Source organism: Hylobates moloch, unplaced genomic scaffold, assembly GCF_009828535.3.
Source record: "Hylobates moloch isolate HMO894 unplaced genomic scaffold, HMol_V3 SCAFFOLD_6, whole genome shotgun sequence".
Taxonomy (NCBI): domain Eukaryota; kingdom Metazoa; phylum Chordata; class Mammalia; order Primates; family Hylobatidae; genus Hylobates; species Hylobates moloch.
Genome location: NW_026652281.1, coordinates 148,363,746 through 148,380,386, shown reverse-complemented (window position 1 = coordinate 148,380,386; position 16,641 = coordinate 148,363,746). Strand labels below are relative to the sequence as shown.

General features: G+C 38.7%; 1 protein-coding gene across 7 annotated transcripts in view; it reads right to left on the bottom strand.

Annotated features, from left to right (window-relative positions):
- Nucleotides 1-16,641, bottom strand: part of RANBP17 (RAN binding protein 17) — a 447,403-nt gene that overhangs the window by 87,207 nt on the left and 343,555 nt on the right. For all 7 annotated transcript variants that reach the window (XM_032158613.2, XM_058440137.1, XM_058440138.1 and 4 more), the window contains 2 exons: nucleotides 16,301-16,389; nucleotides 8,377-8,484 (listed from right to left, as the gene is read on the bottom strand). In XM_032158613.2, coding sequence (XP_032014504.1) covers nucleotides 8,377-8,484; nucleotides 16,301-16,389 — 197 coding nt within the window. The remainder of the gene's footprint in view (nucleotides 1-8,376; nucleotides 8,485-16,300; nucleotides 16,390-16,641) is intronic.

The following is a 16,641-nucleotide window of genomic DNA, read 5'->3' as shown; positions in this document are numbered from 1 at the left end:
TGCTAATTCAAATAGTTCATTTTTTATCTATCAAAACAATATGCTGACATTCTTTATCACAGATTTCTTGCCCCTTCTTTCATGTCAACTGGATGATGGATAATAATAAAACATCCCAGGTGTCTAAGTTCAGACAAATACTTGGATAATGATATATATTTCCATTTGGGATTTCCTACAGTGCCTGATATACATTTTTAAAACAAATTCTAAAGTGATGAATAGGAAATCCGGTACTTTTAAAATACTGCACATATGTGTAATGAATTACCTGATACTTCAAGTATATTTCAAACACATTACAGTTTCCACTGCATACAACTTCAGTAAAGAGAAACAAATCTCATAAGTTCACTGAGAGCAATTCTACTTCCCTGGTTCCTACTGGGGTTGGGGAAGTGTGAACAGGGTAAAGAACTAACACGACCTCCTGACATATTTGATTTTTAAACATTGCTTTGGCTTTTAAGAAATAGTGGCATTTTTAAAAAAGGATTAGCAAAACAAAAACTACCAAAAGGCAAGACATTGCTAAAGACCTGTTTACCAAGAATAAAACAAATTTTTGCTTTTCCATGCTTTTTAAAAATGCTTTAGTATTAAGTACAATGATTACCTATTAGAAATATTATTATGAACATGATTGCTGGCATAAAAGTTCTGATTAAAGAAATGCATACACATAATTTGCATTAAATTCTAGAGAAATATAGGAAAGATAACATTTTCCAAAATAACAAAATTTCACGAGGTAATTCTTAGGTCAATTGTGCTAGATAAGAATCATCTGGGCCAGGCGCGGTGGCTCATACTTGTAATCCCAGCACTTTGGGAGGCCGAGATAGGTGGATCACCTGAGGTCAGGAGTTCGAGACCAGCCTGGCCAATATGGCGAAACCCTGTCTCTACTAAAAACACAAAAATTAGCCAGGTGTGGCGGCATGTGCCTGTATCCCAGCTACTCAGGAGGCTGAGGCAGGAGAATCACTTGAACCTGGGAGGTGGAGGTTGCAATGAGTCGAGATTGGGCCACTGCACTCCAGCCTGGGCAGCAAGGTGAGACTCTGTCTCAAAAAAAAAAAAAAAAAAAGAATCATCTGGGCAGGGGCCAAGATGTCCAAATAGGAACAGCTATGGTCTGCAGCTCCCAGTGAGACCAATGCAGAAGGTGGGTGATTTCTGCATTTCCAACTGAGGTATCCAGTTCATCTCATTGGGATTGGTTAGACAGTGGGTCCAACCCACGGAGGAGGAGCAGAAGCAGGGTGGGGCATCATTTCACCTGGGAAGCACAAGGAGCTGGGGACCTCCCTCCCTGAGCCAAGGGAAGCCATGAGGGAATGTGCTACCTGGCTGGGTTACTATGCTTTTCCCATGGTTTTTGCAATATGCAGATCAGGAGATTCCCTCGTGTGCCTACACCACCAGGGCCCTGGGTTTCAAGCACAAAACTGGGCAGCTGTTTGGACAGACACCGAGCTAGCTGTAGGAGTAATTTTTCATACTCTTGTGGTGCCTGGAACCCTAGTAGGACAGAACCATTCACTCCCCTGGAAAGGCGGCTGAAGCCAGGGAACCAAGTGGTCTCGCTCAGCGGGTCCCACTCCCATGGAGCCCAGCAAGCTAAGAACCACTGGCTTGAAATTCTTGCTGCCAGCACAGCAGTCTGGGACAATCGAGCTTGGTGGGAAGAGGGGCATGTGCCATTACTGAGGTTTTAGTAGGCAGTTTTCCCCTGACAGTGCTAAGGAGGCTGGAAGGTCTGGGCTAGGTGCAGCAAAGCGGTTGTGGCCAGGCTGCTTCTCTAGATTCCTCCTCACTGGGCAGGGCATCTCTGAAGGAAAGGTAACAGCCCTAGTCAGGGGCTTACAGACAAAACCCCCATCTCCCTGGGACACATCACCTCAAGGAAGGGGCGGCTGTGAGCACAGCTTCAGTGGATTTAATCATTCCTGCCTGCTGGCTCTGAAGACAGCAGCTGATCCTGACAAGAGGGATTCTCCCAGCACAGCACACCAGCTCTGCTAACGGACAGACTGCCTCCTCAAGTAGGTCCCTGACCCCCGTGCCTCCTGAATGGGAGAAACCTCCCAACAGGGGTTGACAGACACCTCATACAGGAGAGCTCTGGCTGGTGTCAGGCTGGTGCCCCTCTGGGACAAAGCTTCCAGAGGAAGGAGCAGGCAGCAACCTTTGCTGTTCTGCAGCCTCCACTGGTGATACCCAGGCAAACAGGGTCTGGAGTGGCCCTCCAGCAAACTGCAGCAGACCTGCAGAAGAAGGGCCTGTTAGAAGAAAAACTAACAAACAGAAAGCAACAACATCAACATCAACATCAACATAAAGGACCCCCATACAAAAACTCCATTTAAAGGTCATCAGCCTCAAAGATCAAAGGTAGATAAATACACGAAGATGAGGAAAAACCAGCACAAAAAACACTGAAAATTCCAAAAACCAGAATGCCTCTTCTCCTCCAAATGATCACAGCTCCTCTCCAGCAAGGGCACAAAACTGGACGGAGAATGAGTTTGACGAATTGACAGAAGTAGGCTTCAGAAGGTGGGTAATAACAAACTCCTCCGAGCTAAAGGAGCATGTTCTAACCCAATGCAAGGAAGCTATGAACACTGATAAAAGGTTAAAGGAGCTGCTAACTAGAATAATCTGTTTAGAGAAGAACATAAATGACTTGATGGAGCTGAAAAACACAGCATGAGAACTTCATGAAGCATACACAAGTATCAATAGCCAAATCGATCAAGCAGAAGAAAGGATATCAGAGACTGAAGATCAACTTAATGAAATAAAGTATGAAGACAAGATTAGAGAAAAAAGAATGAAAAGGAAAGAACAAAGCCTCCAAGAAAAATGGGACTATGTGAAAAGACCAAACCTGCCATTGACTGGTGTACCTGAAAGTGATGGGGAGAATGGAACCAAGTTGGAAAACACACTTCAGGATATTATCCAAGAGAACTTCCCCAACCTAGCAAGACAGGCCAACATTCAAATTCAGGAAATACAGAGACCACCACTAACACACTCCTTGAGAAGAGCAACCCCGAGACAGCAATCCCCTAAGGGCAGCCAGAGAGAAAGGTCAGGTTACCTACAAAGGGAAGCCCATCAGACTAACAGCAAATCTCTCTGCAGAAACCGTATAAGCCAGAAGAGAGTGGGGGCCAATGCTCAACATTCTTAAAGAAAAGAATTCTCAACCCAGAATTTCATATCCAGCCAAACTAAGCTTCATAAGCAAAGAAGAAATAAAATCCTTTACAGACAAGCAAATGCTGAGGGAGTTTGTCACCACTAGGTCTGCCTTACAAGAGCTCCTAAAGTAAGTACTAAATATGGAAAGGAAAAACTGGTACCAGCCACTGCAAAAACACACCAAAATACAAAGACCAATGATACTATGAAGAAACTGCATCAACTAATGTGCAAAATAACCAGCTAGCATCATGATGACAAGATCAAATTCACACATAATATTAACCTTAAATGTAAATGAGCTGAATGCCCCAATTAAAAGACACAGACTGGCAACTTGGATAAAGAGTCAAGACCCATTGGTGTGCTGTATTCAGGAGACCCATCTCACATGCACACACACACATAGGCTCAAAATAAAGGGATGGAGGAATACTTACCAAGCAAATGGAAAGCGAAAAAAAAAAGGGTGGCAATCTAGTCTCTGATAAAACAGACTTTAAACCAACAAAGATCAAAAAAGACAATGAAGGGCGTTATATAATGGAAATGGGATCAATGCAACAAGAAGAGCTAATGTAAATATACAGGCACCCAATACAGGAGCACCTAGATTCATAAAACAAGTTCTTAGAGACATATAAAGAGATTTAGACTCCCACACAATAATGGTGGGAGACTTCAACACCCCACTGTCAATATTAGACAGATCGATGAGACAGAAAATTAACAAGGATATTTAGGACTTGAGCTCTGGACCAAGTAAACCTAATAGACATCTACAGAACTCTCCACCCCAAATCGACAGAATATACATTCTTCTCAGCATCACACAGCATGTATTCTAAAATTGACCACATAATTGGAAGTAAAAGACACCTCAGCAAATGCAAATGAACAGATATCATAACAAACTGTCTCTCAGACCACAGTGCAATCAAATTAGAACTCAGGATTAAGAGACTCACTCAAAACCACAAAACTACATGGAAACTGAACAACCTGCTCCCGAATGACTACTGGGTAAATAACAAAATTAAGGCAGAAAAAATAAGTTCCTTAAAACCAATGAGAACAAAGAGACAATGTACCAGAATCTCTGGGACACAGATAAAGCAGTGTTAGGAGGGAAATTTATAGCACTAAATGCCCACAAGAGAAAGCTGGAAAGCTCTAAAATAGACACCCTAATATCACATTAAAAGAACTAGAAAAGCAAAAGCAAACAAATTCAAAAGCTAGCTAAAGACAAGAAATAACTAAGATCAGAGCAGAACTGAAGGAGATAGAGACACGAAAAACCCTTAGAAAAATCAATGAATCCAGGAGCTGCTTTTTTGAAAAAATTAACAAAATAGATGGACCACTAGCTAGACTAATAAAGGAGAGAAGAATCAAATAGACACAATAAAAATGATAAAGGGGATATCACCACTGATCCCACAGAAATACAAACTACCGTCAGAGAATACTATACACACCTCTACACAAACAAACTAGAAAATCTAGAAGAAATGGATAAATTCCTGGATACATACACCTTCCCAAGACTAAACCAGGAGCAAGTCAAATCCCTGAAAAGACCAATAACAAGTTCTGAAATTGAGGCAGTAATTAATAGCCTACCAAACAAAAAAAGCCCAGACAGATTCACACCCAAATTCTACCAGAGGTACAAAGAGGAGCTGCTACCCTTCCTTCTGAAGCTATTCCAAACAATAGAAAAAGACAGACCCCTCCCTAACTCATTTTATGAAGCCAGCATCATCCTGACACCAAAACCTGGCAGAGACACAACAAAAAAAGAAAATTTTCAGGCCAATATCCCTGATGAACATTGACGTGAAAATCCTCAATAAAATACTGGCAAACCGAATCCAGCAGCACATTAAAAAGCTTATCCACTACGATGAAGTTGGCTTTATCCCTGGGATGCAAACCTGGTTCAACATATGCAAATCAATAAACATAATCCATCACATAAACAGAACCAATGACAAAAGTCACATGATTATCTCAACAGATGCATAAAAGGCCTTTGATAAAATTCAACATCCCTCCATGCTAAAAACTCTCAATAAACTAGGCATTGACGGAACATATCTCAAAATAATAAGAGCTATTTATGACAAACCTACAGCCAATATCATGCTGAACGGGCAAAAGCTGGAAGCATTCCCTTTGAAAACCAGCACAAGACAACGATGCCTTCTCTTACTACTCCTATTCAACGAAGTATTGGAAGTTCCGACCAGGGCAATCAGGCAAGAGAAAGAAATAAAGGGTATTCAGACAGGAAGAGAGGAAGTCAAATTGTCTCTGTTTGCAGATTACATGATTGTATATTTAGAAAACCCCATTGTCTCAGCCCAGAAACTCCTTAAACTGATAAGCAATTTCAGCAAAGTCTCAGGATACAAAATCAATGTGCAAAGATCACAAGCATTCCTATACACCAACAACAGACAAGCAGAGAACCAAATCATGAGTGAACTCCCATTTGTAATTGCTACAAAGAGAATACAATACTTAGGAACATAACTTATAAGGGACGTGAAGGACCTCTTCAAGGAGAACTACAAACCACTACTCAAGGAAATAAGAGAGGACACAAACAAATGGAAAAACATTCAATGCTCATGGATAGGAAGAAATCAGTATCATGAAAATGGCCATCCTGCTCAAAGTAATTTATAGATTAAATGCTATTCCCATCAAGCTACCAGTATCTTTCTTCACAGAACTAGAAAAAACTAATTTAAATTTCATATGGAACCAAAAAAGAGCACGTATAGCCAAGACAATCCTAAGCAAAAAGAACAAAGCTGGAGGCATCATGCTACCTGACTTCATACTATACTACAAGGCTACAGTAACCAAAATAGCATGATACTGGTACCAAAACAGATATATAGATCAATGGAACAGAATAGAGGCCTCAGAAATAACACCACACATCTACAACCAACTGATCTTTGACAAACCTGACAATAACAAGCAATGGGGAAAAGATCTCCTATTTAATAAATGGTGCTGGGAAAACTGGCTAGCCATATGCAGAAAACTGAAACTGGACCCCTTCCTTACACCTTATGCAAAAATTAACTCAAGATGGATTAAAGACTTAAATGTAGAAACCAAAACCCTAAAAATCCTAGAAGAAAACCTAGGCAATACCATTCAGGACATAGGCATGGGCAAAGACTTCATGATGAAAACACCAAAAGCAATTGCAACAAAAGCCAACATTGACAAACGGGATCTAATCAAACTAAAGAGCTTCTGCACAGCAAAAGAAACTATCATCAGAGTGAACAGGCAACCTACAGAATGGAAGAAAATTTTTGCAAGCTACCCATCTGACAATGGTCTAATATCCAGAATCTACAAGGAACTTAAACAAATTTACAACAAAAAAACAAACAACTCCATCAAAAAGTGGGCATAGGATATAAACAGACACTTCTCAAAAGAAGATGTTTATGTGGCCAACAAATATGTGAAAAAAAGCTCATCATAACTAGTCATTAGAGAAATGCAAATCAAAACCACAATGAGATACCATCTCATGCTCGTTAGAATGGCGATCATTAAAGAGTCAGGAAACAGATGCTGGTGAGGCTGTGGAGAAATAGTAATGCTTTTACATTGTTGGTGGGAGTGTAAATTAGTTCAACCACTGTGGAAGACAGTGTGGTGATTCCTCAAGGATCTAGAACCAGAAATATCATTTGACCCAGCAATCCCATTACTGGGTATATACCAAAGGATTATAAATCATTCTACTGTAAACATACATGCACAGGGGAACATCACACACTGGGGCCTGTTGGGGGATGGGAGGCAAGGGGATGGAGAGCATTAGGACAAATACCTAATTCATATGGGGCTTAAAACCTAGGTGATGGGTTGATAGGTGCAGCAAACCACCATGGCACATGTATACCTATGTAACAAACCTGCACGTTCTGCACATGTATCCCAGAACTTAAAGTAAAATTAAAAAAAAAATCATCTGCCTATGACTGACAAAAAATACTTTATAATATACAATTCAATGATTTTTTTCCTTTAGCATTAAATGTTCTATCAGTAATACATAATTTCAATTTTCTGGTTGAAAAAATGGAAATATAATTAAAAAGCAAACTAAATTTCTAATATAAAATACAAAGCCACCCTTCCTTTAAGGCACCTATGAGGGTGGCTTTTAAAAATGAACAGCTTTAAAAAAAATGATACACACATTTTTTTTATTTGCAAGGTCTTTTTTCATCTCTTGTTTTAGGGTAAAAATTTAAAATTATTGCTGTGAAAAACTCAGCACCAGAGATAACATTAGAGCTGCAACCCATAGCCTTCCCTGTCTGGATACCTCCCTTCTAAACACACAGTTTATAAAGGGCGACTGATGAAACAGGATGGCTAAGTGACATGTAATTTGGTGCTAAGCCATATCCACAATGACATATTTTAAACCCAATTAGCTTATTGCCAGATTTTCTCTTTTAGCTACATCTTTGTTAATATTTATATGCAAAATATTTGAATTTCTGCCAATCTATGCAAATTATAAAGTCAACTGGGCAATTTCAGAGAAGTATTATTATAGTTGCTCTCTCAATGAAAACTGTGAGTGTATAAATCATCCAAATACATGCATCTTGGCATAAAGGAAGAAGCATACCTTAGAAGTGAAAGCAGGAATAATTCCCAGAGCTTCTGAGGCAAACTATGTTCCCATGAATTGCTGTGAGAACCAGTTTCCTTATCCATCAAATAAAGCATCTCAACTCAGAGACCTCTAAACTTCTTTCCTGCTTTAAAATTCTATAGAATTGCATTTAAGCAATGAAATAGTTAAAATAGCTGCCCTCCCTCATTTTGTACCTTTGAATTTTTAAATAATGGTGGCTGCAGTCTTCCAATTTATTTTCCATTTCCCTAGTCCCCATAGACAGCCAAGTATACTGTATTTCTTTCTCTCAAAAGGCCTCAATCTTATGTCTCTAATTCTGTTTTCACTAATCATCTTAAGTCTTGGTTCCTGGGCTCTTGCTAACTACCTTGGAAATACACAAACCAAAAAAGAAAGTCTGACTGCTGGAGATTTCTGCTAATAGTGGACTGTTTTTTTTGACTGCCTGTCACACTGCTTACCTGTTTTGCATAAGTTCTGCCATAAGTTTCAAGATGGGAGTTGTACATGCTGGCTCTCCATACCACCGTTCAACAGCGTTCTGAAGAAGGGGAAGATATGTTGGGTACCTTTTATAAAGTCTGTTAAAGAATTTAAGGGTCTAAAGAAATACTGTTCCTGAAAATTAGTGCCACACACACACACACACACACACACACACAAAGGGAGTCCACATTTGTTCTATATTTATACTAATTTGTTCTATGTTTATACTATACAATGGCATTTTATAAATTGCGCTCCCTAACCTGCACAGATATACATACATTTTTGGGGTTGCTGGTGATTTGTTATTTGTAACATATCCTACATGTTATATTGCTTTGTTCTTAGAATACTGTATAAATAAAATACACATTTTTAAAGTATCATATAAGCAGCACATTTAAAGATTTATGCCTAATGTTGTAGGAAAGGAAAATAAATACAGTAAATGAGGATAAAATACATTTGAGTTATTATTATCAGTTTCTTGGGTACTATACTACTTAGAAAAATATTTTTATTATGAAATTAAAAAATATGTAAAAGTAGAAGGAACTAGTAATAAACCTCACATATCTCTCAACTAGTTTCAAAATTACATTATTCTTTTTAAAAAATATTGTTGAATTGTTCTTTTTGGTCTCACTGTAGCTCCAAGGAATATCTGGGATGTTGGCTTGAAGAAAAGCTTTGGGTAACTATTAATCTACTCAACATCAGTGTCACTAAAGATCGTCCCATGTACACACAAGGAGACATTCTCTAACATCCTTATTAATACTAAGGAGTATATGCCTCTGATAAATCTATGCTGAAGGCCATCAGAACCTGGAAAACTGACCCAGCTCCACTGGCCCTTTAATCTATACTGGGTATCTCCTTGCCAAGTAGACATATGAATATAGGATTAAGGTCCCAAACTGTAGCAGAAAAACTCTATGTCACTGCCTTCATTTCTCTTCTTTTTTTCCCAATCCTCAAGTCTCTTTCTGATGTTTTCCAACATACTTGTCTTTTGTTTCAGATCAAAACGCTAAACTAAATCACTTAATGGTGTTTCTTTTCGGTGTGGTCTGGGTAGAAATCTCCATGGTGAGGTCGTCACAATTTTCTTCCTTGCTCTTAGAATAAATTTCAAACTCCTTAGCACAGTGTTCAAGGTCCTTTAAGATTTGGTTCTTGCCTACCTCCAGCTTCATCTCTTAGCATTTCTGCTCTATGATTTAGCTTTTCATAACTCCCCACAACCCACTAATGCCAGCTCTTGTCTCCATTCCCTTATAAACCACTTCTTCTCTCTAACGTATCCCTGTCTTTCAATACCTAGCTCAGGTTTTACCTCCCATGCGATGTTTTCTCTATTTTATCCAAAGGCATCAGTCTCTTCCTCATCTATGTTCAGTGAGCACTCACGACCATCTCTCTCTTACAACACAGTATGTTAGGGCTGGCTGCTTGTGTTATTTGTCTGCCCCAGTAGATGGTGCATTTCTAAAGAGCAGAGACCCTATCATCTTCCTGCTAATTTCTATTTGAATGTCAGATTTCAATATAGGTGTCAACTATCCCAGGAGGCCTTCTCTGACATCACATGCACTTGCCTCCTACCTCTCCCTAATGGGTTAGGAGTGTCTCCTGTGTATGGTGGTGGAACCTGGTGCTAGCACAATCATAGTACTTGTATATCTCTCCTATTATAAGCTTTTTGAGGGCATATACTAAGTACTTATTGAATGCATGGCCCGGCACAAAATAGATTTCAATACATATTTGTTGCTATAAACTTGCAATCTAAAAATGAAGTGTAGCTTATTTGATTAGAACTATTTAATTGTGTATTTCACTTGGGAGCTTTAGAAAACAGTTCACATGATGTTCAATGAAAATAAGCCATCTATAACTTTAAGAGTGGTATGCTTCCTAAAAGTGCAAAAAGCAACACTTTCTTCTATTAGACAGACATACCATGTTAAGGCTGCATTTGTATATACTGAAACAGTTTTCTTATCTACTATTTTCTGAAGTCCTATTCTATAACAAGCATTGTTTGACACTTTCCAGAGACACCAGTAAAAAAAATAAAAAATAAAAAAATAAAAAAAATAAAAAAAAAAAGAAAAGAAAATCCCTGCCCTCATGGAATTTACATTCTAGTAAACAAAATAAATATACATTAGAAAGCACTTCAAAGAAAGCCAGGCATGGTGGCTCATACCTATAATTCCAGCACTTTGGGAGGCTGAGGTGGGTGGATCACTTGAGGCCAAGGGTTCGAGACCAGCCTGGGCAACATGGTGAAACCCTGTCTCTACTAAAAACATAAAAATTAGCCAGGCATAGTGGCGCTCGCCTGTAATCCCAGCTACTCGGGAGGCTGAGGCACAAGAATTGCTTGAACCCGGGAGGCAGAGGTTGCAGTGAGCCAAGATTGCACCACTGCACTCCAGCCTGGGTGACAGAGTGAGACTCTGTCTCAAAAAAAAAAGTACTACAAAGGAAAATAAGGCAGGGAAGGGGGTAAGAAGCGAGTGTATATGTGAGAATAAGGTTTCAGTTGGACGAAAATAACAAAAATAAAGTCAGTCCACTTGATTAACTTTATTTTGACTGTTACCAGACAACTTACTGTTTTGTTTCTATGGACTAGAAAAGCTGTTATTTTTGATAGATGTAGATACCATGTGCTATGTACTATGCTAAGGGCTGGGGATCCAGAGTTAAGAAAGATATAGCCTTTTTTTTTTTTTTTTTTTTGACAGGGTCTCGCTCTGTTGCCAGGCTGGAGTGCAGCGGTGTGATCTTGGCTCATTGCAACTTCTGCCTCCTGGGTTCAAGCGATTCTCCTTCCTCAGCCTCCCGAGTAGCTGAGACTACAGGCGAGCGCCACCATGCCTGGCTAATATTTGTATTTTTAGTAGAGATGGGGTTTCACCATGTTGGCCAAGATGGTCTTGATCTCTTGACCTCATGATCTGCCCACCTTGGCCTCCCAAAGTGCTGGGATTACAGGTGTGAGCCACCACGGCCGACCAGGAAGATATAGCTTTTAATCTTGGGGAACACATGCTCAAATCAGGGTGACCAACATATAATAGGGATGCTTTGAGTATAGAAATTCTGAACCAATGCCACAGGGGCACAGGTGAGAAAGTATTCCACTAAGGGACCTCCTGAGCACAAACTCATTAGTGGGAATGCATCTGGAAGGCTCATGAGAAAATGGATTCAACCCAAATCTCAGAACCTAAGAATACCAGAGGCACACACAGACCTCTGCAAGGCATTCTATAATGGCATTAGGACCATGATATTTTTCAGAGCGCACACTATTCACTATGGGATAAGGCAGGGAGATATAAGGGGATGCTCCTTTTTCTGTGTGGAATGAGAGTGGTGCCAATTCTAATATGCTTCTGACAGAGGTGACTGCCACAGAGAAAATGAGGGATTATTGGAAAGCACAATAGAGAGGTTAAAAGGGCTGCAGAGTGAGAGTGCCAGGCTCAGTTACCGGGTGAGAACCAGAACCCACTCTAGGAGTTTGATTTTCCAATGCCCTTGTGAGGACTATGTATATATGAGTAGGAAGAAGAGAATGGGAGCCCTTAGGTAGAAGCACAGATCTAATTGCTTTCACTGAGATCTTCTCAATGAATTTCTAAGGTCCACATCAGATAAATTAAAAATCAAAGGCATTAATGATATGACACTGCCTTATAGGATACCAAATATGAAAATGTGAAAAGTATCAGGTTTGCTTCTTTACAATATCCATCCATCCATCCATCCATCCATCCATCCATCCATCCATCCATTCATTCATTAGTTGTTAATACCAGAAGGCAAAAGAATTTTCATTAAAAGTGTTAGGAGACAAGGGTTTGGGGATGTGGCCCCAGAATAGAAATAGCTTGCCAGTTCAGAGCTTAAAGGTACTCCATGAATATGTAAACATCTGAACCTTTGTTCACAAGGGGACTGCTGCTGGAAGCCTTTCCTCTCTTGTGTCTGGCAAATGCCTATCTATCTTTCAAGGCTTAGCTCAACTTTCACTTCTCTTGAGAAGCTTTCTCTATCTTGCAAAAAGCACTGCTCTTTTTCCCATACATGCTCATATAGCCCTTTGCATGCATCTTTGTTGTAACACACTGACATTTTATTGCTTATTAGTCATGTGTAATCAACTAGAGAGTAGGCTTCTAAAGAGCAATCATTTTATTCATTCTTGCATTCCTTTTGCCTGGCACAGAACTAAAAAAAAAAAAAAAAAGCTTGCTGAACAGTGAATTTTCAGCCTTACTTTCTTCTCTATTTCAGTTTGCCCAAAATGATATTGCCAATTACTTTCTTCTTGAAAACAATTCTGATTTTCTTAGTCAATCAAAACCATTAGTTTCTTTATACTACCTATGGAATAAGGGTCTAAATTCCTTAGAATGATATTCAAGAGTCCCAAACAAACTACATTTCCAAGCATAAAATGAGTGGTATCTGTAACAAAACATCTTCACTACTGACTCCCTAAACCTGATGCCTAGGCCAACCGAAAACCTGTATTTCTTCCTATTTCCATATGGTCCAATCCTACTTATTTGGTAAGACCCAAGGAAACACCTTCACCTTTCCAGAGCCCTTTCTGATTCCCCAGCTAAATGCACTCACTGTCCTGTTTGTATCTTTGTTATGGCTCTTAGCACTTTCTATATTTGATTATAGTAATTTATGTAAATAAGAAACTGACTTTGTTTGGGGTAGGATCTATATTCCTCATGAACCTAGCACAGCCCTTAGCCCACTTTGCTGAATAAGTGAGCAAATGGGATTCCTTTGTCTCATTATGTATCAGGGAACAGAACTAACAACAGCTGTAGAGTATTCACTTTATGACAGCCACTGTACTGGGCCCTTTACATAATCACAGAATCATGACACTTCTTACAACATACCTGTGAGATAGGTATTATTAGTCTTGTTTTATGGAAAGCGAAACTGTGATTCTGGGATATTAAGCAGCTTACTCAAGACCCACAGTTTAAGTGATGAATCCAGGACTGGAATCTAGGACTGTCCTATTCCAAAGTTTGTGCTCCTCTATGTATCTTGTTATCTTGCCTTGCCATTGTATAATAGCACTGACTTCCTGATTAAAAATCAGTGAGCTCAATGATCAGATTTTAACAGTTAAAAGACTGCATGTGAGGAAATAATGTCATACAAATTCTTAATTTTTTCCCCAACTTCCCTCTGGATTTTTGATACTTCAGTTTAAGTATGATCTAGGAAAATTTTAAACAAGGAGATCAGATGCACTGCATGATAAAGTGTTTTCTTATTGTTGCATTCCCATTACAGGGGCAAAGAAGTATGTCAATGATCCTCCTTCAATTCTCCAGCCCTGGAAACCATTTATCAAGATGGTTGCTGTGTAGTTTCAAGCAATTTAGTTTTGGAAGGACAGAGTGAAAAGCAATGTAGTTTGTGTGGCAGTTAATGCAGTCAGTGTTTATAGAAATGTTTTTGAATTAAATAGCTAACCACTAAAATAGCATTTTATCAAATAATCGCCATAAATAAAATGCATTTTGACTTTAAGATGACATGTGCTCTTACAGGATGTTTCTTCTGCATGCTAAGGATTGTATAACAAATTAAAGAACACACATTTATGTGGATAAAAGGCAAATAAACTTTCCCCAGCAGTAATGTGGAAATCATCACTGATGGTTTGACATATCAATATTTCAGGAAGAATAAATGACTTTCATATCCATGGCATTTTTTTTATCATACTTATTCATTTTTGCATTACTTGAATACTTTGAAAAGAATCTGTACTTTATCACCTGAAACTGCTTAAAGTATTTCAAAATATTTTAATAAAGCTTTTTGAATTATCAAATAATATAACTTTTAAACAAATTTTACTATTATTATAAATATTTGCTCTTCATCCCTCGCCCAAAGGAAAACTATAAATCTTGTCTCAACTGAATGAACACCATTTATCATATTCATTTTGTTGTCAATACAATTATGAAAAGCCCTTGGCCTTTTCCCAAGGAAGCTGATTTGCTACTGAAACTCAATTATTATAAGCAACGCCAGTACCAAACCACCCCATTTGGCAATGTAACACAGCTTCCGGCATAACTGACACTTCTCTCCGCCCCTAACCCTGATAACTTCAACATCTATGGTCAAATGGAGGAGACAAAGGTTTCTAGTTCACAACAAAACATCAAGTCCCAAGATTTTCCGTTTGCTATTTTCTGCCATCTGCTGGACAAAAGTTTCATTTCAGAAAGGTTCCCCTGCTACCCTCAAAGGAGCTAAATAAGGAAATGGAAAACAATACCGTATCTTCTCTAAACTTTGGGCAGTATCAATTATGGCAGACAGTTCTTCTTTGACACTGAGGGGAAGGTTTCTGACCTTGATTCTTGGTTGAAATTGTAGAAGAGAAAAACATGAAATGTTAATCACTAGATAGCCTAGAGTTGTAGACTGGTTTCAAGATCACCATCGATATTACAGTGCCCAAAGTAGACTTTTATTATTTTTCAAATAATGAAAATTTTGATTTTGAGAGTTGCTGTTTATGTTTAGAGAAATAAAAGAGTCAAGCTGGGTACAGTGGAGCACACCTGTAGTCCCACAGTCCCAGCTAGTTGGGAGGCTGAGGTGGGAGGATTGCTTGAGCCCAGGAGTTTGAGTCCAGCCTGAGCAACATACAAGACCCCGTCTCTTAAAAATTAAAAAAAAGGCAGAAGTAAAAGGGTCATATATAATTCCAGTTTAACTGTCATTGTTAAGAGAATTTTAAGACCTTCCATGTTGAAATTTCATAATCTCTGTCCATATTATATGTAGATATAAACGATGTGCATGATTACTCAATGACATAAAAATTTTATCTGTAACCCTTCTCTGGGTACATAAATCTGATGAAGTATATTTTAATAATAATTAAAGATATATCAGTATCAAATTAATGTTTAAAAATTTTTATAATATGTAGAGTACTCCCTAAAACATGCCTAGATCCCCTGTTAGTTATATTTTTGGCCATAACTGTGGCATAGTAGTTGACAGTTACCTTTAAGAAGTTTCTATTGCAATTTAATTTACAGGAAACTTTGGATAAGAAGGGTTTAAACAAAGTAACTGAGAAATAGTTTAGATTAAAAAGTAAATTAGCTTTCAGATTATATAATTTTTTTCACATGCTCTGATGGTTTCATGCATAAAAGACATGAACAACACAGTAAATGAAGAGCTGGGATTTTAAGCCTGGTCTGTCTATCACCAAAGTCTACGCTCTTTTAACTCTTACATGATAAGGCATTTCTGTGGGGGATTTTTTTTTTTTTCTGTCTGTACTAACCCTTGGCAAAGGTCAATTCAAATTTTACACCAAATGACAAATCTTGACTTATTTATTTTTCCCTTTTCATGTCCATTAATTATTTTCATGATAATGAAAAACTGTGGCATGATGAGCTAGGCTTTGAAGAGATAAAATGATCTTCCCAGCCTTGCTAATTGAGATGGAGATTCAAATCTTCCCTCAAAAATGCCAAATGGTAGGATTCATTGATCCCTAAAGATGTTAGCCAGATTATCCCTTCAACTCCAACACCAACAATCATTTGGGGGAAGTAATTTTTAAGTTATCAATATTTAACGGCACCAAAAAAGTGACCTCTTTGAGCTGGGTCTCCAAATACTGTGCTCAGTTATCTGCTCTGCTGCCACTGTGCTGTAATTTTTAGCTGATTACACATTAGTTCATTTAGCTTTGTTTCCTCTTCCCTACTGTGCCATACTATTAAACGAAAGTGAGGGGCCTGGCATCCCTCTGTGCACAGAGCTGGTATTGTCACAGTGTAATAAGGATACATCCAGTCAAACAGCATGGTGTAGCTGGTCTTTGTGTTCAGTGCAAAGGCAATCCCTCGAAGATCTCTTGCCAGCCCGATCAACATACGCTGTCAGTGGGAAAGAGACACAGTAATTGATTTTCACGTTAGCGCAGAGCAGATGGAGTAATAATCAGGCAATAATGACCACATATCTGATTTTGATTCATTAGCTAAAATGTCTCGTTCAGACCTCTTTCTACAGGAAAGCACAGACTCTTTAAACAGACCATCAAATCTGCTGATCAACTCCACTTTACTTCTTATAAATTTAGCTAAGTCATAATTCCAGTAGCGTAGCTAAGCATTTAGAGTCTTAAT